Source organism: Ostrinia nubilalis, chromosome 17, assembly GCF_963855985.1.
Source record: "Ostrinia nubilalis chromosome 17, ilOstNubi1.1, whole genome shotgun sequence".
Taxonomy (NCBI): domain Eukaryota; kingdom Metazoa; phylum Arthropoda; class Insecta; order Lepidoptera; family Crambidae; genus Ostrinia; species Ostrinia nubilalis.
Window position 1 is genome coordinate 11276330 of NC_087104.1, and position 25974 is coordinate 11302303.

At 35.8% G+C, this 25974-nt stretch overlaps 1 protein-coding gene across 1 annotated transcript in view; it reads right to left on the reverse strand.

Annotated features, from left to right (window-relative positions):
- LOC135080259 (atrial natriuretic peptide receptor 1-like) overlaps positions 1–25974 on the reverse strand; it is a 54163-nt gene that overhangs the window by 14038 nt on the left and 14151 nt on the right. The window contains exons 3-12 of the mRNA XM_063974945.1: positions 25250–25333; positions 24716–24878; positions 23731–23850; positions 17480–17589; positions 13747–13935; positions 10291–10426; positions 9074–9165; positions 7148–7289; positions 2555–2676; positions 133–309 (exon numbers count right to left, since the gene is read on the reverse strand). Coding sequence (XP_063831015.1) covers positions 133–309; positions 2555–2676; positions 7148–7289; positions 9074–9165; positions 10291–10426; positions 13747–13935; positions 17480–17589; positions 23731–23850; positions 24716–24878; positions 25250–25333 — 1335 coding nt within the window. The remainder of the gene's footprint in view (positions 1–132; positions 310–2554; positions 2677–7147; positions 7290–9073; positions 9166–10290; positions 10427–13746; positions 13936–17479; positions 17590–23730; positions 23851–24715; positions 24879–25249; positions 25334–25974) is intronic.

Here is a 25974-nt window from a genome sequence, read left to right on the forward strand (position 1 = left end):
TTAGAATGGGTAGCTAAGTTTTCATTAACCTCTGGTAAAAAACGCTTGAGATGTGATGGAATCATGAGGATAAATTGAAGAATGGTACAGAATTGCTAATCCTGAATAGGAAATGTTTAGTTCCAATCTTACCAGTTTTATTTCATACAACAGCTTCTTGTTCAAGTCGAGTTTCTTCCTGTGGATCTTCTTGACGGCTACCCGGTTGCCTTTGTACAGGCCTACGGTGAAGGAAGAGAGGTTGAGAGAGGGCGTGTTGAGGCCAGAAGCCGTCGCGTTGTTGCCTCGGGCGCTCCATCCTAAGGAGAGCTGTAGAAGATAGTAAAATATAGCTTTTGGAAGCGCGGCAAAGACTCTCTGTGAGGCTATGATGTCCTAATAAACGCTATAGTGGAGTACAACGTCAGCGTCAAACGTTCCTATCGACGTCCATAGTGTCCATACACTGAAGTCAACATTTTAAGGAGACCGCAACAGTAGCATTGTAACGCGGCCTACGGCGTTTATAGGGGACCATAGCCTCATAGATCGAAATTTCTTGACAGAGTAATCTGCATTAATTTCCCTAGCTAGCATTGTGACGGCGGCCTACGGTGTGACCGTGTGACGATGTACGCGGCTTACTGCGTTTACAGGAGACCACAGCCTGACAGATCGAAATCTTTAAAACCGAGGGAAGCAGCGGACAGATTAAGCTACAGTTTGCGACAATTTGCGCAAGTGAAATGTATTGCGTTCTATATTCTATTCGTTATCGAGTACTCTAGTAAAATTATCTAAGAATTGGTTTCCGAGATACGTCAATTATAAGATCTCACCTAATTACCTAACGTAGATGTAACGAAACCATTATTTTAGCGGAAATCAATAAAGCTTCCAATATTCCTTGTAAGTTAGAGTTATTGTTTATCTCCAGTAGATAACGTTTCAAGATATTATAATTTAGATCAGCAGGATTCCATATTCCGCAGTAAAACGATTGTATCTGCCGGTAATCCTTATTGTATCCGCATTAACATAATCTGTAGCATCGTAACAAAAATGGGGAAAAAGGTACCTATTCAGCGTATTGATTGAACGCTCCGAAATCACAACAGAATCGACACAAAGCAATCGAGTCCACATTCAAATCACTCGTTCACCACTCGATTCGAAACGTGGGCCGTAGTAATCGATTATTCGCTTCAATTTCCCGTAGCCATTTAATTGGCGACTGCGGAACAAACAGCAAAGGGACACACGATCAATTTACCCAATTACTTAATTAACGACACTACTTTCAATCAAAAGGGAACTACATGGTCACATATGTGTTGCGTATATATGAAACACCTTTAATCGCGCGCGTCCATTGGAAATTAATTCCATCTTATTGAATTACCTATACATTACATTACATTAGTTTACCTATACGTACAGGTTGTATTCTGTCCTAGACAACAGACATTGGCAATTGTTATTAAGATATTTATTTATTAAGGGATAGGAATTAAAACCACTTCATGGATTTACGCCCGTATTCACAAACATTACTATGAGGTCTCACCGTGCGCGTGGACGCACAGCACACACGAACCAATCACAGAGCTCTATTCAATGGTATGCGTTTGATTTGCTGCTACACTTAAGCAAGCATCGTTTATGAATACGGGTGCTAGTTACGTACAATAGGATCATAGGCTTTCATTAAAAAAATCAATCACACATAGGCACTCCAGCGATAGAGTTACAATAAAGAGAGCCATTAGTGTATCCGAAAATTATCTATGAAATAAACAAAACACACTGTAACTGTGCGTTTTTTTTATTTCATCAGACAGAACATCAGAATAGAGGTAGATACTTACCTCTAGATTTTTCTTATTGCTATTGCCAAAGGGAAAGTTGTGCCATCGTCTGCTGTACTATGTTGGCTTTAGAGATGGGTTATACTAGGTAAATTTGATACTAGGTGCACCTATTCCTAGTATTTATTAATACTCGATCCAAATACCTGTTCCACCTAGTACCTACGTAGTAATTTAGCATACTTGACGCGACTAGTGCGGACTAATCCACGTAATATGACTTTAAAATACAATTTTCTTTGAAAAGATACAACCGATATGAATAATGCAATTTGAAATTGAATAATAATTCCTCCCTTCATACTTCAACAGGCTTAGGACTGTCAACTTAAAAGTTGGCGTATTTAAAAGATGTCAATTTCATAAAAATATTTACATATTTTTACTTATTTACATGAATATGGTTTGACTACGTTTGTGTGCGTTTGCTTCGTCGCGCTCAAATTTGTTTGGTCAGACAGAGACGGAGTGAATCTCTACGTTCACACATAAGCTTAGCGAGAAATACTAGGTGCGCGTAATACACGACTACGGATTACGCAATAATAACCTCTATTACTTTGACAGTAGGGTCGGAAACCGTGTAATTTATAAAATACTAGGTGGATCAAGTATTTTAAAAATTGGAATAGGTGCCGCCTAGTACTGTAAAATACCTAGTGTGTGGATCTGTTCTAGTAAATACGTCTCATCTCTAGTTGGCTTACCTTGAGGACCTCGTTGATGCTGTGCAGCGCTGGGCTGGCTCCAAGCCCGGTGCCCACTTCCACCAGCACCTCTTCAGGTCGGACGCGCCAAGCCATGTTGTTCAACTCCGCGTCGATTCGTGCTTGCCTGTTTAGAAGTTTAATAACACAACTCTCGCTAAAGACTTATAATATGTATCGGTACCACTGTAGTCATACGACTAAAGTGCTTACCATAACTGCGTAAATTGCTCATGAAGTTGCTGTTAACATTTTAATGTTCAAAACTATTGTACTTTGCCGCATTGTCCTATGTGCATGGCCAGTGAGTGAGATTTTTAGGACATTGGAAAATTCTTTGGTACGGACCTAAGAATATTCAAATAAACATCATAATAACAGAGCATTCTGCTCTGATAAAATGGTTGCAAAAAAGAACCATTCGAGAATCTTTACTGTAACTGAAAGATAAAGTAATTACCACAATTACGAAGAAAAGCGGTACATAGTTTCCTTCGTTAACTTCTAACAGAGTAACGCTTCCAATAAATAGTACCTACAAAACTTTCTAGTATCTAATTAACTTAGGAAAGTTTACAACAAAGAAATCAATTGCATAGTTCGTTAGCTGCCGCCTTCCGAGGACGTCGACTTTCAAAACTAATTTTGTTGCAGACAAATAAAGTTGAAAGTCGCGTGCCATTCGAAGCGTGTCCCTTACGTGGGACATTTTTATGAGACTGCGAAGACACTCGGGAATTTAATCGGTCCATTGCTCATGCAAAATGTAGCACGCCAATTAGGTATAAAATATGCCTTAATAACCTTAATGTCCCACTTACGGGACACACCTCCTATAACCTTTTATTGGTTTGCACAGTCCGCACCAATATTGCATAAGCAATCTGAAAAAAAAAGCTTTTCTTTTATTTATAAGATTTCCAAATTAATTGGGGCGAACTGTATCATTATAATTACTATACTTACTTGTACGCCACACAGGCGGCCGTGACTGCAAAGCTTAGGAAAATTGCCAGTCCGATGAAACAGTAAATTATAACTGTTTGAGCCTCTAATAGCAGCGTGAAAAAAAACAATTTATGACACCTTCATCGCGGTAGTTTCATTTGTGTTACGGCGAGCGCTTCAAATTTAAACTTTATGAAAGAACTTAATTAAAACTATGATGTACGACCTGCCGACTTTTACAACAGTTTATGTTTACAGCTGTTTATAAAATAAGCCACAATTTAAAGATAATACGTAGCTTTATAACTCCAAAACCAAACAATTTTAGTTGCAAGTCAATGTTCTCTGTTTCACGGAATTTTTCCGATCAACCCTTTGTGAATAATGAATATTTTTGTGGTCCGAAAATACCATTCGCCTCCTCCCATTATACCAAGCATATTGCTAAAACATAGTTCAGTCGGATTACCATACGCGTATTTGCTATATCTACCAACACGAGTACGCTATCATTTGATATTCAGGCAATAAATTTGAAGCAACTATGACATACGAAGCGTATACAGAATCACGCGGGGTTCCTAAACCCTGATAGTTACGACTATATTATGAACTATCGCGACACATTACCATAGAAATAAGTAGTAAAATATAAATGAAATGCTTGATTATTGTACGTTTTACTGTGTACGTACCATTAAAGAGACGAAAACGAGAGCGCTTAAAGCTGTTACTGAACTTCTAAAAATTATTTTGAAACCTTCCTTTAAATACTTTTAAAACACATAATATGGTAAGATTGGTTTTCAATATCTGTAAATACAGACTACTCCGTACTCGAGACGGAAAAAAGTTGATAAATACAGACTCTACCCAGATCATAAAAACAGCCTGCCAATTTTATTTAATAAATAAATCATGTGGACCAGTCCAGAAATTCAATTATTGATATGTTACGCCCGAACTGGCAAATGGATGTGGTTAATTAATAAATAATGAAGACCCGATGGACGCGAGTGCTGTGCAATGGTCTGGACAATAAACACCTATCAAGTTGAAACATACAATTTGCACTGCTCACTGGGCGCGACTCTGCAACCCGTTGAGTTTACTACAGTAAGGTTGGGTTGCACCATCTTATTTTGACTTTAACAAACGTCAAAAATATGTCAAACTCCATACAAAAAACACCGGTTATCATAATAGTTACGGTCAAAGTTAGGTGGTGCAACTCAGCCTAACAGTTGTAGGTATCTAATATTTTATTGCTGCAGTAAATAGGTACCTACTCCGAAGTTTACCCATTTTGATATTTTATTTACTGAACAACGAAATTGGAGAGTATTTGCAGAAACTATTTCTACGTTTGATTACTTTTATTACTGCGAACAGTTTTTCGATGAAATCTGTATGATAGAATTCTTTCGAAGAAAATATGGCTTAAGTATTTTTCTTTTGTTTGAGATTTTATTTTCAATGAGTTTTCACGTCGCGTCAGTCAATACATCAAAGGTTCGATGGAGTCGTCCATTAAAACTAGCTCTTTAATTATTCTCCTTTTGTCTATTAAATGTACAAGATAGACAGCTCATTACTTAGTCAGATACCTAATTAAGTCACATCAAATGACTTGCGGTTAATATTATTTAAAGGGATTAAGAAAATGCCCTATAAGAAATTCCAGAGTCCCCTCTGGATGTAGTCTTATGGGTTTATTTTAGTTGACGAAATTAAGTTCTTTTAGCTTAATTTTCATAGTATATTATCTCTACATAATACAGGGTGTTTGGCGCATCGTGTGCCAAAATGATTTGGCGGATAGAATGGGTCATTTCCTATATTTTCAGCCCCCATAACACGTTCCATGCCAGGCGGCTACTTTTAAATTAATTTTTTTAGTAATTTCACCAAAATACCCAAATCGCATCATTTAATTTCGATTAAAAAAAAAACTACTAGGCGCAGCCCTAAAGTAAATATTTTGTTTTGACGTGCATTAATGTAGGGTTGCATCAAATCTAAATTTACTGGCAAATATCATCTGGTTTTTTTAAAATTCAGCTTTGAAGTTTTCAGAAAAGTTAAAAATGGACTGAACATTTAAGTTTACATGGGTATAATTTTCTTTTTTAAAAGAGATAGCGATCTTCGGATTTTATCAAAACTTCTCTAGTCTATCCTCATTCAAACGGTATACTAATCTTGTTTAAATAATAACAACAACTTCACAAATTACTTAAATTAGTGCATTGACTCTACTCGGACTGATTTGCGAAATGTGTGTTTATAGCCCCTTTTTGTGTGAATAGCACGTTTAACACCTACAGGTAAAAATTATTTATCTTATGCAATGTAAAAACCTTTTTCCAGTCGTTTTTCAATGTGGATTTCTTGAATTTAAAGACGAAAATAATTATTTTGATCGTTTATTAATTATTACAAATTTTGTTCAAAATGGCCTCGGCAACGTATAATACACTCACGACATCTTCTTCTAATTTTCTCTTTTTATTACTACAAAGGCGTTTTCTACTCGTGGATTGGAAGAGATGGCCCTATACAGTGGCCTACACGTTCCCCAGACCTAACTCCGTTCGATTTTTACGTCTGGGGACAAGCTAAAGAACTGGTGTACGTAACGGATTCAAACAATAGAAAAACTACAACGAATAGAAAACGCCTTATTAGTAATAAAAAGAGAAATGTGGCTGCATACGACAACAGTCGAAATTAGAAGAAGATGTCTTGAGTGTATACGTTGCCGAGGCGGACATTTTGAACAAAATTTGTAATAATTAATAAACGATCAAAATAATTATTTTCGTCTTTAATTTCAAGAAATCCACATTGAAAAACGATAGGGAAAAGGTTTTTGCATTGCATAAGATAAATAATTTTTACATGTTAGGTGTTCTACGTGCTATTCACACAAAAAGGAGCTATAAACACAAATTTCGCAAATCAGTCCGAGTAGAGTCAATGCACTAATTTAAGGAATTTGTGAAGTTGTTGTTATTATTTAAACAAGATTAGTATACCGTATGAATGAGGATAGACTAGAGAAGTTTTGATAAAATCCGAAGATCGCTATCTCTTTTAAAAAAAATTATACCCTTGTAAACTTAAATGTTCAGTCCATTTTTAACTTTTCGGAAAACTTCAAAGCTGAATTTTAAAAAAACTAGATGATATTTGCCAATAAATTTAGATTTGATGCAACCCTACATTAATGCACGTCAAAACAAAATATTTACTTTAGGGCTGCGCCTAGTAGTTTTTTTTGAAATCGAAATTAAATGATGCGATTTGGGTATTTTGGTGAAATTACTAAAAAAAATAATTTAAAAGTAGCCGCCTGGTATGGAACGTGTTATGGGGGCTGAAAATATAGGAAATGACCCATTCTATCCGCCAAATCATTTTGGCACACGATGCGCCAAACACCCTGTATAATAAACTGTTGTAAAACGAAACGCAATAAAATTTGGGACGATGACTGTAAGACATTTATATTGCTACAAAAACCAATTAAAAAACAGTACATAGTACGAGTACATACGTCAATTGGTTTATTGGTGACAATTACTACTAAGTGTTTATCATTCCCTAGAACTATGACAACTAGCATTTTCAATGTACACTTACCTCCTTGGCACATAGGGTCATTCCCAAGGAACCCGCAGCGAGGCGTATCAGGCGGGGGTCCGCGGCGGCCCCCCGGCCAATGGATGGCCTTGCCAGCCACCGGCTTGTAGCTCCCGTTGAGGCCGTGGTAAAACGCCACTACCTATGATTAAATTACGGGTAAGTAATATGGTATCATCAGCAGACTGCGTCAGTCAACTGCGTCAGTCAACTGCTGGGCTTAGTCCTACACCGTGACGACATTCTGTCTAACTCTATTATTTTTTTATTAGGTACTTTCAATGTAATCTACTTTGAAAGTGTCGAATTATGCAGTCCACGTAAAACAGTAAGTAGGCTTGCAAATATTATGTACCTAGGTACCAACTGACCCTGTATGTAAGTTTTTGTAAGCTGAACTTTTGTCTCTGTGAATTACGAAATAATTATAAAATCTACAATAATAAATTTAATTTCAAATCATATCGACGAATTATACCGACTCTATTTTATTTCAAACTAGCTTTCCGCCCGCGGCTTCGCGCGCGTGGACTACATTATCTACATATTTTACGGAACCCTATTTTTTTCCAAAATAAAATTTAGCCTATGTTACTCGTGGATAATGTAGCTTTCAAATGGTGAAAGAATTTTTAAAAACGGTCCAGTAGTTTTTGAGCCTATTCATTACAACCAAATAAACAAACAAACAGAGTTTTCCTCTTTATAATATTAGTGTAGATTAAACCAAAAAGGTATTTTCTGGCAAACAAACAATACGGTTCGTGCCGGTGGAACGGTATTCGTCATTGATGAAATTACAAAATTGAATTCCTGAAGGTATTGTAATTCGCTGGGACGAAATTCATGCACGTAATAAAATGCTGATGATTCTGCGAAAAATATCTCTGCAGTATGTATTATAAACCGTTTGCTTTGCCCTTATTATTGCGTTACCTCAGTAAAAATGAATAGTTTTATTTTAGTAAAAAGGAAATTAATTATATGCTATGTACAAGATATTAAAAGGAGGCTCGCTAAATAAATGTAACTTTTAAAATGGGAAAATGTATACTTTTACGAACGTTCTACCCGTAAATTAAAATAATGTACATACCATACATTGCCCTACATACTTTGTTTATATTTACTTTTGAGAGCCTTTGAAGTATTTTCATTAAATTATGATGCTGACCATGTTTTGCCGAATACCTATCGTAACTTTCCAAAAACGTTTCTCTTTTTAGGCAAGCTCTAATAAGATATACCTAATCATAAATCGTGTAAGCCATTCAGGGGCCATACAGTAGAACAGAGAGGCCCTTACGGACCATAAAGAAAGACGTGGAAGGGTTCTCCGCTGAGGGTTTACAAGCGCTACAATATGAAAATCTTGTAAAGCGAGCCAAGACCGTTATCTATTCGAGTGTTATTAGCGACCCGTACGCAGTTGCTGCATTATTGAAGCTCTCCATATTACTACATGTCCGTTCATAATAATACTTTAGGAATATTAGATTTTGTATATGTGAAATAATTAAATAATTATGATGACGTGTTACGTTGCTATAAGGCATTTATAAAATATGGCTATGCTAAGGATACTTGGTATTTTTTTGAATAACATGAAACCGACTTAAATATAGCGATGCCATGGGATCAGAATATTGTAGTCAGTCCAATGCAACCGTACCTTTCATAATGAACCATAATTTAACTACCTAGATCCAGGGTTTCCCAAACTATGGGTCGCGACACAGTGGTGGGTTGCGAGCGAACATTGAGTGGGCCCTGTCTGTAGAACGACACACCACCCTACTGATACAACCGCTGGGCAGTGGGCGAAGTTTCCTATACGTGTATTCCGAGTTTGGGAGCCTAGATCGTCGTTTAAAGATATTTTTACACCATATGTGCTAAAGAACTACTTAAAATATAAGCACTTACCTCAAACTTTCCCGTGACAGGGTCCAGGTCCAGTATCGCGTAATCCGCATCGCGATCCCCGACGGAGTCTATGCGCACGTGGCCGGTGATCCCTGCCCGAATAGGTACACTTTATTCAATCCAACGGGAACACTCTTCCCTGCAAAGTAGCTTAAAGTACTAATACTTAGGTGAACACGAGTTCTAAGTTATGTACAAGTTAAGTACCATTGAGTGCTCTTCACGCGCAAGTGAAATGCAGAGCGCCAGAAGCAAACTGTTCCAAAAAGTCTGCATTCAACTCGCGCGTGAACTGTTCTTTATATTCCGTAAACGGGGTGTTGTAGATCTATGATACTAGTCAATAATTTCTAAGCTTCTAAAACACATAAGACTTATTTGCTCTAGAAACCCAAAAGTTATTTCTATACTATTGGGTTTCTAGAGCAAATAGTGCTCTAGAAACCCAAAAGTTATTTCTATCTAAATTGTCGGCCGTTTGGTGTAGTGGTTCAGAACGGACTACTATGCCGAGAGGTCCCGGGTTCGATTCCCGGTCGGGCAGAAATTGAAATGATGAATTTTAATTTCTGTGACGGGTCTGGGTGTTTTCTATGTATAATATGTATGTATTTACAAAAAAAAAAGTATTTAAGTATGTTTATATCCGTTGACTAGTACCCATAGTACAAGCTTTGCTTAGTTTGGGACTAGCGGCGCAGTGTAAAATGTCCAAGGATATTTATTTATTTATTTATACATATTTATTTCTTCACATTTTATTTTGCAAGCACAAGATCCTTCAACAAAGTTTGTAAGAACCATTCCAAGCCCCCGAAGCGAGTGCCCACAATGCTGCGTTTCAAAAATCCTTTCAGCCTCTACATTACATCAATAAAGAAAGCGAAACGCAGCAGTCTTAGCACGTGACTCATTAGTCCCTCATGTTGTAGAACATTGGTTCCCAAAGTGGGGGGCGCGCCCCCCACGGGAGGCGCAAAGACCTTTTTAAAGGGGGGCGCGGGCCATCTGTGTACTTAAGTATAAAAAACCTGCGACCGCTAAGAGAATGTGCTCGATACGACCAATAAATAATCTTGACTGGAGGAGGGGGGCGCGGATTTTTTTGTAAGGTCTCAAATAAGTTTGGGAACCAATGTTGACACATGCTTCATCAATGGTGCATAGCATTCAGTGCAGCTGAAAAAGCAGAAGAAACCTGGATGGAGTATATTCACCGTGGAAGTCTCTGCCCCACATGCGGCGCGTGATGTTGCGACCGTCTCGAATATCAGCACCCTCAGTCAGGGTCTCGTTGAGTGCCATACCTAGCAGGTACACGCCATCGTAGAAAGCACCGATGAAGAAGTTTACCTTATCAAAAACAAATGTGAAATTATACGTTAATTACTTCAATTAATGGCTATAATTAATTACCTATATGAAAAGCTAAATTAAAAAGCCTTATTACTTTCGTTAATGACTGTTTGTTTTCAGTTATCTACATGCATTTTAGTACTGTAAAGCAAGTTGATGTTTCCTTTATACGATTTATGAAGATTTTGGTAGAAACACATTATTTTGTGAATTAGTCCTGGTGCCATTATTGTTTGCATTTACCTTCAAATACGTAAATTGACAGCCTTTAAGGACAGCAATGAAGTACCTACATGTTTTGTTCTGGTAAAACCATTTTATGTGTCTCTACCTATTAGCAAATTACTTTGGTATGTAGTTTGGTATGTTTGCCTCTCACCGTCACCGAAATTTGATTTTCTATTCTCTTTGTGTACGCAAAATGTTGAAGACACTTGAAATTCTAGATAATTTATTGGAAATCAGATTCATGTGACTTTCATAACGTTCACACAAAATTGAATAAACTAGAATAAGTAATTGTCAATCAGACAAGCAAATTATTTTCAATAAATAACATACATTGAGAAACTCCGATAAAACCCGTATTTTTTGTCCAAAAATAGCAGTGTTTTATTTAAAAAGCAATCAATCAAATAGATGATAAAGACAGACATGTCGACACTCGACAGGCCTCAAGCGGCTGGGGAATCTCGGCCTATTTAACGAGATTTCAGTCCTATTTGTTACCGTATCTTTGTCATTGTTTGTTACAAACAAAAGGTTTTGTTACAATTGCTGTAGACGTTTCGGAATAAAACGATACATTTTTATTTTAAAGTAGTAGGTACGAGCAAAGAAAACGTAAGTATTTAACGAAATAACAACGGGAAAAAAACAATAAATTAAACTCAAGCACAAGTGTTACAGAAAAAAGCTTCCCTCGTCACATCACGTGCCAATAAATTGCTAGCAGTTTTCACAGAATTCATTCAAGGTACACTGTTCACACGAGTGCACTGTAGGTATTTTTATTTACCTTGATACGAATCATTTACCTTGAAAACCGTTATGCAACCGTTTTAACGCTTCGATATGTCAAACGAAGAAGGTTGCATCTGCGTTATGTGTTAGATAACAAGGGCGTAACTCCGCTGGAAGATACCCACGACCTTATTATCCCGACAGCTTTACAATAACGCTACAAAATAACGCTACAAAATAACAACACGATACCGTGGAACGTTTAAAGTAATGCCTTTTATTTTATCTAAACTTTACGGCGTGTCTGGCAGGAATATTTATAGACCTGCGGTGGATCGTGTTATTAAATGAAATTCAATGCGTGTTATGTAATTCTACTCCTAAAGGTCGAAAGTTGAAGGAATGACAACGAAAGTCACTTTAAAGAGCTTGAGGAAAATTTGGGCGTGTGCGTTTGTTATTGTTTATCGACTATTTTGATAAATATAATTAGGTTTAAGACATTCTAACGCGAATTTTAATTGGGAACTTTTCGATAAAGTGCTCAAAAGCAAAACATTAACACTCTTGACATCCTCTAGTACAGCTAAAGGCCTCCCCCAAGAAGTCCACCAAGACGGTTCCTACGCTGTTCGCATCCAGGTGATTCTCGCCTACACCACGTCTAATGTAAGATTTTCAATCACCCTTTCAGAAAAGCTCACCCCATATTTTAGGCCTCTACAAACAAAAACTTACCTCCTCGCCATCCGAAAAAGTATAATTATTTTCAGTTATCTACATGCATTTTAGTACTGTAAAGCAAGTTGATGTTTCCTTTATACGATTTATGAAGATTTTGGTAGAAACACATTATTTTGTGAATTAGTCCTGGTGCCATTATTGTTTGCATTTACCTTCAAATACGTAAATTGACAGCCTTTAAGGACAGCAATGAAGTACCTACATGTTTTGTTCTGGTAAAACCATTTTATGTGTCTCTACCTATTAGCAAATTACTTTGGTATGTAGTTTGGTATGTTTGCCTCTCACCGTCACCGAAATTTGATTTTCTATTCTCTTTGTGTACGCAAAATGTTGAAGACACTTGAAATTCTAGATAATTTATTGGAAATCAGATTCATGTGACTTTCATAACGTTCACACAAAATTGAATAAACTAGAATAAGTAATTGTCAATCAGACAAGCAAATTATTTTCAATAAATAACATACATTGAGAAACTCCGATAAAACCCGTATTTTTTGTCCAAAAATAGCAGTGTTTTATTTAAAAAGCAATCAATCAAATAGATGATAAAGACAGACATGTCGACACTCGACAGGCCTCAAGCGGCTGGGGAATCTCGGCCTATTTAACGAGATTTCAGTCCTATTTGTTACCGTATCTTTGTCATTGTTTGTTACAAACAAAAGGTTTTGTTACAATTGCTGTAGACGTTTCGGAATAAAACGATACATTTTTATTTTAAAGTAGTAGGTACGAGCAAAGAAAACGTAAGTATTTAACGAAATAACAACGGGAAAAAAACAATAAATTAAACTCAAGCACAAGTGTTACAGAAAAAAGCTTCCCTCGTCACATCACGTGCCAATAAATTGCTAGCAGTTTTCACAGAATTCATTCAAGGTACACTGTTCACACGAGTGCACTGTAGGTATTTTTATTTACCTTGATACGAATCATTTACCTTGAAAACCGTTATGCAACCGTTTTAACGCTTCGATATGTCAAACGAAGAAGGTTGCATCTGCGTTATGTGTTAGATAACAAGGGCGTAACTCCGCTGGAAGATACCCACGACCTTATTATCCCGACAGCTTTACAATAACGCTACAAAATAACGCTACAAAATAACAACACGATACCGTGGAACGTTTAAAGTAATGCCTTTTATTTTATCTAAACTTTACGGCGTGTCTGGCAGGAATATTTATAGACCTGCGGTGGATCGTGTTATTAAATGAAATTCAATGCGTGTTATGTAATTCTACTCCTAAAGGTCGAAAGTTGAAGGAATGACAACGAAAGTCACTTTAAAGAGCTTGAGGAAAATTTGGGCGTGTGCGTTTGTTATTGTTTATCGACTATTTTGATAAATATAATTAGGTTTAAGACATTCTAACGCGAATTTTAATTGGGAACTTTTCGATAAAGTGCTCAAAAGCAAAACATTAACACTCTTGACATCCTCTAGTACAGCTAAAGGCCTCCCCCAAGAAGTCCACCAAGACGGTTCCTACGCTGTTCGCATCCAGGTGATTCTCGCCTACACCACGTCTAATGTAAGATTTTCAATCACCCTTTCAGAAAAGCTCACCCCATATTTTAGGCCTCTACAAACAAAAACTTACCTCCTCGCCATCCGAAAAAGTATAATTATAATGTAGCCTCGCCCGTGCCTTCACGGCATCCGCGAAGTCGTCAAAGCGGTCTCCAGTGGGCAGTTTGAGCGACACCCGAAGCAGAGCCTCGTAGGCGGCGCGGGCGGCGGCGTCGCGGTCGTCGCCGGCCGCCCAGCCCGTCTCGCCCCAGTAGCCGCCCTAGGATGGTAGAGCCAAAAGATTAATATGACACATGTAAAGGCCCGATGGTTCTGAATTCTGATTAAATTTTTAAAATAACTTGAAAAATCTAACTGGTGGGAATCAAACCCACGAAAATGTAGATCGAGAGGCGACTCTTAACGCCAGAAAAATTTAATAACTATCTGATTTTTGTAGCGGTTTTCACGACAGCTATCCCTGAGACTACTCAACCTTCAGCGGTAAATCCTGCTTATACAAGAGTTGCAGGGGTGAGATAAGTCCCATAAAGGCCCCATAACAACAATGCTTTAAGTCGTTACTGTTTTTCTTTAAAAACCGTACGATTTGTAAATATTATATTTCTTAGGGGCTTAGGGGGCGTCCATAAATTACGTGAGACAATTTTGGCCATTTTTCAACCCCCCCACCCCCCTTGGTGAGATTTGGTGAGATATTGCCTGACCCCCTCCCCCACCCCCCTAATCTCACGTGATATTTAATAAATGCCTATTTTGCAACGTATATGCTTCGAGTCTATTAGATTTATATGAAAAAATCAGTAACCTAGTGTCGTGCCACGCGCAGTGCAGGGTTCCGTAGCTTCCCGTCGTTTAGTAAGACAAGCAATTGCTTCAACCTAGGACCAGTTTTTTGATTCATAGTTAAAATAACTAATTGTTAAATTTTGCTAAATATTAATAAAATGTAAACTAATAAGTAGTTAAAAAATGTACTAAAAGTCAAGTTAAACATTGTTATAAAAACATTTTTTTCTGTTATTTAACCACTTGTCATTTGACATCTGTCAAATTTGACTATTGGTTACTTTAACTACGAATACATAATATTTTCATACGTATGTAATGTCATTTTTAGGGTTCCGTAGTCCTGACAAGGAACCCTTATAGTTTCGATATGTCTGTCTGTCTGTCCGAGGTTTCGCTTGGAAACTATTGGCACTGGGGAGCTGTAATTTTGTGAAGGTATGTATATTAATCACGCCGACAAAACGGTAAAATAAAATTTTGAAGAAAAAAAAAACATGGGGTAGCTCCCCTGCATGTAAAGTGGGGATGAATTTTTTCAAGGAAAACTACAACGGTTAAGATACATTACTTAGTTTAAGAGTAATAGTCATTTGACTCATGTTTTACACAATTTCTTAACCAGCAAAAAATCCTTAGAAGAAAATATGAAAAGTGACTTTAGTTAGATGAAGTAATTGCTTGCTTCTGAAATATATTGTGGTAAAGACAGACAACTACGGAACCCTACACTGCGCGTGGCACGACACGCACTTGGCCAATTTTTTACGCAATAGCGATGCCGATGACGTTTTTTTTAATTCGTATTTTCTTAATTTCGACATTTATTCTGCATCTTTAGTGTTCACAAATGCGGATTAGACGGTTTGGAATAAATTGTCATAATCATCATAAAAAAAAATCATTTTTTTTACTTCAATAACCCAGTTTTCTGGCAATTTTACTCTATTTCTTGCGGGAAAAATTACGTGATGTTATCCGAGACTCCCCCTCTCCCCCACGTGAGATTTAGTGAGGTTTTCGTTGACCCCCTCCCCCCCCTAAAAGTCTCACGTTATTTATGGACGCCCCCTTACCTATAATCAGGAGCTCTATCTATGTACTCGTATTTTGGACCATGGACTTTAATTCGCAAATAGTTTTGTTTGAAATTCGCAACTATCCAATTTACCCATCAAAAAGGGATCACACGTTTGTTGTAATCAAATATTACAATCTCTAAACCTATTTCTGGGCTGAAAACCTTACTCAAACTTAATTTACTTAATTAGGGATTCACTAGATTAATGATAACTATAATATGAGGCCTAGAAACTGTAGAAAACCTACTTTGCTAATTAAGCAAATAATTACTAAGAACGTGAACTAGGGAGGAAGATTTTCACTATTTTGATTAAGAATAAATTGGGATTTTGGCATTTATAGTGCTCGAATAACCCTTCTAATTATAATCAAATATTTACACGTTTAACTTGTAATAAGTACCTAACGAAACCAAGTTAGTTATGTTTTCGTTGCCCTCAACTAGTAAAATGGAAATTACGGAATATTTTCGGGTCTCAGTTTATCTTCGTAATTTTCACAAAGTTTGGGCCCTGTAATAAAATCTTCCATTTTCCAACTCGGTTGTAGTCAAATGACCACGATAGTTGTCAAAACAACTTGTTTTTCAAAGCTACGAGTTTGTCCAACGTCATAACCAGAAATAGCTTTTTGTACAACAATTTACTTGAACAAATCATTTTAACCAACAAAAGAGAACTTTTAATTCGTTTTTTCGTCAATTGTCCTTTAATCTTTTCCGTGGACTTTTTTGAAAGCGGCTTAGTTTATAAGGTCGGTTTTTTAAACGCAGTTTTTTTTATAATTTATCTTACAATTACCTCCGTTGTACTATCAAGGTTTCTTGCTAAAAGTTAAAAGTATGTACCTATTAAAGTTTACAGACAGACGAATATTTCAGTTTGAAACTTTGTTACTTTCCTTCAACTACGCAGCTGACTTTATCTAAGCCAGTATGAATTAATAAACAGGTTTAAGGGATAATAAAGTTAGGAGTAGGTCATCCTCAAGTTCGCAACTATCCTTGCTAAAGTTTGACTCTTGAGTAAAGATATTGAAGCACGAACCAATACAGACGTAACCGATACCGTAGAACGTGTATTATACAAACCAGAACATCTTCTCTTGACATACATTCACGAGTAACTTACAAGAAGATTTGTATTTTATATAAGTTGGTACTTATATAAAAGGAGATTGCCCACTTTCAATTTCTATAACAATCATAGGATAAACAGGGAAAAGAATTGAAGATAATAAAATGATAATAAATTATAGTTGTTGCAATTCACGAAGGTAAATGAGTTTGACATGTCTGGTGGCTCGCTACTGTTTGTTTTTCGAAAGTTTTGACAGACATTACACTATCGTTATTATATTGTGCATGTACACGTACACACACAAGTAAAGCCAGCGTTGCCAGACGTCCCGATTTTGGCGGGACGTCCCAATTTTTAAATCAAATTTAAATGTCCCTCGCGGGACAGGCTCTGTCCCGCTTTTCGGAGAGGGACACTCACTTCACCAGACTATTGTTTGAAACGCCATATTATTCTAAAGAATATTTTTTTATTTCGATTTTTCTTTTTTTTTTCTTTTTTTATTCGAAAGACGAATTTAACGATAGAGTAAAACTGATTTAAAATATTATTTTTTTGTTAAAATACATTTTCTATGGCTACTTTTGCTATCTATTGTCACGTAAACGTAATTTTAAGTCAAATAAAAAGATAAATATTTGAAAACCTTTGATTGTTTACGTTTTTTTACTATGTCCCGCTTCTGACGGAAGAATCCCGCTATTTTCACTCAAAAAGTACCAAAGTCCCGACTTGGCGAAAAAAAAAACTGGCAACGCTGAGTAAAGCCCACTCGCCTTCATGAGTTGAAAGAACTAATAATGTACCTAGGATTAAAATAAGTTACTGAAACTAACTTATTAAGTTACTTACCTGAAATATTTCGACGTCGAGGAAGGCCCAGTCGCCGCGCGTCATGCCGAGCGAGTGCGCTGCGAGCAAGAATTCTCGCACTAGTGGGCCACGAACGCTCAGGATTACCACTAAGAAAGAAAAAATTATGATTATGACATTATTTAAGTGCTGTAACCACCACTGAAAAAAGTGGAGGCAAAACCAGTCCATTAATAGAGCTTCCATAAGTCCCAAACTCTTCTTTCCAAACTGTTTAGTTACACAAAAACTCAACTGGTCTACCTAATTATAAGACTATAGAAAAACAAGCAATGTTTAACAAGACAATAGATAAAAAAATTGGTAAAACAAACACATAGGGAATAAGATGAAAATTTTTAACAAAATAATAATGTTTTAGTTGTAATGTTATACAACCATAAATTTAGGTAGGTATAATGGTTCATATCAATTCCTTGTAACTAATTTACTTCAATTTTTAATGCAAAATATTCCCAATGTCCCTTACCATTCCTAGAAAACCTTTCATAAATATTTTGCAAAGTGAAATGCAATTCCTATACAAAGGAAAACTTGTATCAAAAACATTCCCAACGGATTCCCGAATGTTTCTCGTTTCGTAGCCTTTTTAAATAAACAAAACACATACAGGTGTTCGGATGACGACAAAAGCTATCCAGCTACAGTTTCAGTACAATAATGCCAACTGAAAGTAGGTAAATGCATTAAGCGAAACAAAAGGCCGTGAACATGAAATATCAGCGAACGAGGTGACAGGCACTACACGAAGATCCAGTGGGTCTAAGAGAATTTTATATCAAATTTTGTTTGAAATTGAAATTGAAATTGAAATTGAAAAAATTTATTGTCAGACCGGGGTCCATAATCGTGTTAGTAACAATTTTCACTTAGCCTATGTTAGTAAGATACAAATAATGAAATATGAAGCCGCTTACATAGCACTGGAGACGTGCAAGCTAAGCCAGCGCCCCAGCATTATTATTATTATTAGTTTGAATTATCGTTTGAACTAGCTGTCAAAACATCACCGTGGTACGGATTTGTCAAATCAGCTGATGTTCGTTCCTCGTCCAGTCGCGTTGCAGTAGAAAGTATTTGACGCAATCGGGGCCCTGGTTGCTTCTTTCGCCAGTGGCCAATAGAGTAGAGATGAGACGTATTTACTAGAACAGATACACACACTAGGTATTTTACAGTACTAGGCGGCACCTGTTCCAATTTTTTAAATACTTGATCCACCTAGTATTTTATAAATTACACGATTTCCGACCCTATCATCAAAGCAATAGAGGTTATTATTGCGTAATCCGTAGTCGTGTATTACGCGCACCTAGTATTTCTCGCTAAGCTTATGTGCGAACGTAGAGATTCACTCCGTCTCTGTCTGACCAAACAAATTTGAGCGCGACGAAGCAAACGCACACAAACGTAGTCAAACCATATTCATGTAAATAAGAAAAAATATGTAAATATTTTTATGAAATTGATATCTTTTAAATACGCCAACTTTTAAGTTGACAGTCCTAAGCCTGCTGAAGTATGAAGGGAGGAATTATTATTCAATTTCAAATTGCATTATTCATACTACGGTTGTATCTTTTTAAAAAAAAAATGTATTTTAAAGTCATATATTACGTGGATTAGTCCGCACTAGTCGCGTCAAGTATGCTAAATTACTACGTACTAGGTGGAATAGGTATTTGGATCGAGTATTAATAAATACTAGGAATAGGTGCACCTAGTATCAAAACCTAGTATAACCCATCTCTACGATAGAGCCTGAATTTACTACCAGGTTTCCAGTCTACTAGACTGAATAAATCTACTGTAATTTATGACAGTAGACACCAATCCAAATGCAGGCCTACTGTAACTACCTATGTTTATTGTGAGGGCTTTCAAAGCAGGCAGCCCGGTAATAGGACCAGTGTTTTATTTTATCGTAACTTTCTCGGTTCATTTTCATCAAGAATTTCTGAGTTATTAATTTCAAACTTTAATTGCAATTTAGGGTATTAAACTTTTTTGAATATAAATGTGTACCTTGTTTAACTAGCAAATATTAATTTCCATTTCAATTATAAGTACTTTAGAAACCCATTAAAAGCGTATCTAATAAGATTAATGATAAATCGTTTGTGATCTGCATTATAATTTATCCCCAAAATAGGTATACATCAAAGTACAGTCACGGAATGAAAAGGTTCGTCAGTTTTCAAATTGATTCCTTCAACGAATCGCGAGCACATAATTATTACCTTTTGAAACTATGTTACAGAATAATCTCGAGTTAGAGAAAATAATCTTTAACTGTTCGTCAGTAAAGTTCAAAATTATTCAGATCAAAGTTGTTTGACGATTTAACTTGTCAAGAAGATTATTATGATTGATAAACTAAAACCTTCTTGTTGGTTCAACCTGCCATTATCTATTAAATAAAAAAAAGTACATTTTGTAACATTGCACTGATGGGATAGAAAAATAAACAAGCAAAACCTTATTCGTTAGCAAACGTCATATTTATTTAAATGTTAGCAGCAATGTTTCTTGCACGGTTATGTTGGCAGGTTTGACTCTTACAGTACCTAGTGCAAGCGAAAACCGACACTAAGGTGACGAACCTTTTCATTCCGCGACTGTACATAGGTGTTAGGCTTCAACCACACCAACGCGTGCAGATCGCCATCGCCGGCGCGATCAAAGGCACGCCCACAAGGTTCAGTCAAACCAACGCGATCGCACGCGATCAGCCGGCGCACGGTGGGCTGATATTAGAGCTTCATAGACTTAGCGTCGCTCAAAAATCAAGTGCCTAATTTTAAAAAAATAAATATGCCAATGTGTTCCTTTACCAAAAAGGAATATTTTATGTTATGTAACGTTTCTTGATAAAGTTATTATTTAATAAGTTATTGACAATTTCCTTTTTTTTTGTATGGAGCTCAACATTTATTTTTATTTTATTCGTTATTCTTAAGCTTTCTTAAGAAATTGACTTTTGTATTACGTAATGCAACATATAAGCTATGTTATCACCAAGTGTCGCACTTCGGAAATCTTCGAAACATTGTCATTTTGGACTTTAAAATAAAAAAAATAAAAATTTTAAATAACTGCCAAATTTTGTAAAAATAACTACGCCAATGTGTTCCTTTGCCAAAAAGAAATATTTTATGTTATGTAACTTTTCTTGATAAAGTTATTATTTAATAAGTTATTGACAATAATTACTTTTTTTTTGTATGGAGCTCAACATTTATTTTTATTTTATTCGTTATTCTTAAGCTTTCTTAAGAAATTGCTTTTTGTATTATGTAATGCATCATATAAGCTATATTATCACCAAGGGACGAATCCCGGAAACCCTCGGAACATTGTCATTTTCAACTTTAAAATAAAAAAAAACGAAAAAGAAAACTGCAATGTTATGTACTTTCTTCCGTACTACCCTAACGAGGTGAAGAACTAAGCGCGTTTTTTATAGTGGTGTTCCCAGGAGGCCTAATCCACATGATTACTAAGGTTACTATAATATAATATTTGTTTTATGGAAATTAAGCCAGTTTGAAGTTAAGTTTATTGGTTAGACTCAAGAGCCACTCTCTGAATCTACAAAAGTAAAGCTTGCTTTCTCAGTATCAGCCTCGTCATCAAATTGATCATTTATAGTGGACTTTTTGGTGGTGTTGAAAACCTTTCTTGATGGCAATTACGTCTAAATTATTCATTTCTTTTGATATGGCTTTACAAATATCACATCGCTGCTTGTGCAGAGCTGCCATTTATCAACGATATTATTTTTCTATCAATCAAGTGAGAATCAGTTATTACGAGATTGTTTTGCTTCCAGAATTACGATCTATTAAATTTTCAATTTCCGCGTCCATTAAGTTTTTTTCATTGATAACAATATTAAAATAGGTCGACAATAATTAAATGCAGCTTATTTTGAATTAAAAAAAATGGGTCTCCTTCATACATTTGAAAAAGAAATGAGTCGATAGTAAAATGTGGAGCTAGAAACCTTATTTTCCCTTATCCATTTTATCATTTGATCTCACAGTCTTTTATTTTCCCTTAGAAGCGGACATCCCTGTTTTATTAATTCAATCGTTAGATATTACTATTATGTATAAAATTGATGAAGGAACTAGTAGTTGTATTTGCTTAGTTTCGAAGAAATATTCGATATTGTGATTTTATAAAAAAAACCGTTTTAGAAGCATATTTTCTAAAAAAATTACATTAGTATCAAAAGTAAATATAGCTGCCAATTTTCTAGTGTAACGGAGAAAAAAATGTTTTCTGAAAATCATAAATTATTAAATAATTCCTAAATTACTGCAGCAATAACCATTTATTTCTGCATAAAGGTAGACGTTATAGTGATAGGTAAATTTATTTACAAAATTCTGACTTAATGTAATTTTTTTAGAAAATATGCTTCTAAAACTGTTTTTTTTATAAAATCACAATATCGAATATTTCTTCGAAACTAAGCAAATACAACTACTAGTTCCTTCATCAATTTTATACATAATAGTAATATCTAACGATTGAATTAATAAAACAGGGATGTCCGCTTCTAAGCCAAAATAAAACACTGTGGATCTGGTTCATTTGGGCACTTACAAGTTGCCCTAAAACGCTAGAATAATTATTTTCGCAAATTTTGTTTCGCAGACCAAACTATACTACGTACATGGAGCTCTACATACGTATATGCCTGCAAGAATACAAAGTTATTGCTCACGGAAAATATATTTACTTCCAATCAGAAAGTACTACACCACGCTCGAATTTTGCAGGAGAGCAACTAATGAAGATATTTTGCACAATTTATTTTTAAAATCTGATTCTCAGATATAGATAATAATGTAAACTTCATAGAAAACACAAAGTTTTAACAACAGAAGCAAAAAGTTAATTAATAAATGATCAATTTGATGATGAGGCTGATACTGATACTGAAAGAAAGCTTTAATTTTGTAGATATTAGCCAATAAACCAATAAACTTAACTTTCCATAAAACATATTTTAATAATCTTACAAGTGGATTAGGCCTCCTGGGAACACCACTATAAAAAACGTGCTTAGTTCTTCACCTCGTTAGGGTAGTACGGAAGAAATTACATAACATTGCAGTTATTTTTTTCGTTTGTTTTTTTTATTTTAAAGTCGAAAATGACAATGTTCCGAGGGTTTCCGGGATTCGTCCCTTGGTGATAATATAGCTTATATGATGCATTACATAATACAAAAAGCAATTTCTTAAGAAAGCTTAAGAATAACGAATAAAATAAAAATAAATGTTGAGCTCCATACAAAAAAAAAGTAATTATTGTCAATAACTTATTAAATAATAACTTTATCAAGAAAAGTTACATAACATAAAATATTTCTTTTTAGCAAAGGAACACATTGGCGTAGTTATTTTTACAAAATTTGGCAGTTATTTAAATTTTTTATTTTTTTTATTTTAAAGTCCAAAATGACAATGTTCCGAAGATTTCCGAAGTGCGACACTTGGTGATAACATAGCTTATATGTTGCATTACGTAATACAAAAGTGAATTTCTTAAGAAAGCTTAAGAATAACGAATAAAATAAAAATAAATGTTGAGCTCCATACAAAAAAAAAAGGAAATTGTCAATAACTTATTAAATAATAACTTTATCAAGAAACGTTACATAAAATAAAATATTCCTTTTTGGTAAAGGAACACATTGGAGTAGTTATTTTTACAAAATTTGGCAGTTATTTAAATTTTTTATTTTTTTTATTTTAAAGTCCAAAATGACAATGTTCCGAAGATTTCCGAAGTGCGACACTTGGTGATAACATAGCTTATATGTTGCATTACGTAATACAAAAGTCAATTTCTTAAGAAAGCTTAAGAATAACGAATAAAATAAAAATAAATGTTGAGCTCCATACAAAAAAAAAGAAATTGTCAATAACTTATTAAATAATAACTTTATCAAGAAACGTTACATAACATAAAATATTCCTTTTTGGTAAAGGAACACATTGGCATATTTATTTTTTCAAAATTCGGCACTTGATTTTTGAGCGACGCTAAGTCTATGAAGCTCTAATATCAGCCCACCGTGCGGCGTGCAGCGATGGCGATCAGACTTAAATGCATTGGTCGCCATCGCCACATGCCGGCTGATCGCATGTGATCGCGTTGGTTTGGCCGAACCTTTAGTATGGTTGAAGCATTAATAAATTTCAGAGCCTTACCTCGTGCGTACATGCTGACGTCTCGCAGTAAAGTTTCGCAGGACTCCCTTTCGTTACCATCCAGTTCCCGTACGGCTTTCAGTATCCCTTTTTTGCGGAGACCCCACTCTAGGCTCTTACCTAAACAACATTTAACATTACCATAAAAATAACTAATATTGTTAACAATTCAACATTCATTTGCAATCTTCCTTTAACAGCGAGCGTTGCAAACAAAACAGATTTTATGGAAGAAACATAATAGTCAGCTATTTGAATATTTCGCCTTTTCTTTCCCTGAAAAGCTGTTATATTTGATCGTTTGTGCATTTCTACTCTTACATACTGCTGATTTTGTAACTTCTGTTACTTTAAGCATTAATATCTCATCAATTTAGTACTGCAAGCTAGGTAATACTCGTAACAAAAAACTGCGTCGATTACTTTGTAATTCACATTTTTAATGTACATACCTAACACCGAGTTAACGTTTGAAAGTTTGACCTCTACTCAATTACACGGTAAGCTAATAATATCTAAGCTCTGAGATGGAGCACGCTATTCAATAAATACTTGTTTACAGACTCCCAGATTTAGAAAGTGGGAAAACAGGCGATTTAAGAATACAACAATGCCTGGCCGCTTCATAATAAACGTAGAAACATAACTTTGTCAAATGTCAAAACCTGTCAAAATCCATACAAAAACTACCGGTTAATGTTATTGTTACGGATAAAATAAGGTGGAGCAAGTGCAACTAAGGCCCAGAACAGACGGTGAAACGCAACTGCAACGAAACTGCAACTTTCTGATGATTTTGATGAATGAAACTGAAACTGAAAGTTTCAAACTGGTCGCGTCATGTGTGGTCACTCAACGGACGCTATGGCAGAAACTTAGATGCAACTCAAAAGTAACTAGCAGTTGCAGTTTCGTTGCAGTTGCGTTTAACCGTCTGTTCTGGGCCTAATCTTCAATGATAGTGTATCGTGGTACCTGTACTTACCCACAGTCAGCGAGAATAAATCCGACTTGTCCAGCAGTAGGGCAACGTGTGCCCATCCGAAACGCTCGAAGACGCTGGTAAACACGTGAGGTAAACGGCACTGGCAGTACGACATGCGAGTCAACGTTGGATACTTCCCTTTGTCGTTGAACAGCGTTGTTGGCTGTAGACAATATCGATCATTTAAAAGATAGCTTACAAGTAAAGTAAAACGACATCAATCTTCTTGTGACAAAATCGCGCTAAATATGTGAAAGTCAAGCTGAAATAGGTGACATCAGTGTAAAATGACACCTTTTTCAGCTTGATGTGTTGTGGTCCTACTTCATTAAGTAGGTAATGACTGACAATGAAGCATTAGAAGACAAGTGAAATTAATATGTTAATACATGTGCTCTTAGATTTTGAATTTTTAATAATAAAAATCTAAAAGTGTACTTTGACCTTGACTCAACTATATTAAAGACATTATTTGCTTGATGCCACTTATATTCCACTTTCTACTGCGTAACCTGAAACTTAGCAAAGACATACCTTGATGCCTTTCCGGAGATTTCGAAGTCTGTGCATACGGCTGACCACACTGGCTGGGGCTGCCAATTCTCCCTCCGATGGCGGCTATAACAAAAAAAAATCATTTAAATTCATTTTTTTATTTTCAAAAATTTACATGTAGCTGGCTAACTATCAAAATAAATTTAGCACAAAATGTCGCATTCAATAAAACAATGCTACTCGTAATTGAGCAACACAAACACACAAAATATTTGTCAGTAACTGTGTCATTAGGTCAACGATATTCCTTTCTATAAATAAAATAATCCAAAAGAATGAACGAATAATTGTGCTAATTTTATTATTACGAGAATCGCATTAATTTAACATGAAAGCATTCGTTAGGCTAACATGTATTAAAAGCCGTCTAAGCGGCCTTTTTGCCACCTCTTTGAAGTGAGTGGTACCAGAGTAAATACAAATGAGTAGGTCATCTTCATAGAAACGCACCGAGCGCGGTTTGTATGTGAGCGCGCACCAATACGTATGCGGCGTGCACGCACACACTGATAAAATTTAGCGTTGATTAGCGGTGAGTTGCCCCGAATTTTGTCAGTGTGTGCGTGCGCGCCGCATACGTATTGGCTCACATACAAACCGCGCTCGTGCGTTAAATTCTATGAAGATGACCTACTCATTTGTATTTACTCTGGTGGTACCTAGTGGCATCATTAATATGTTACACTCCGTCTTATATTCTAAAT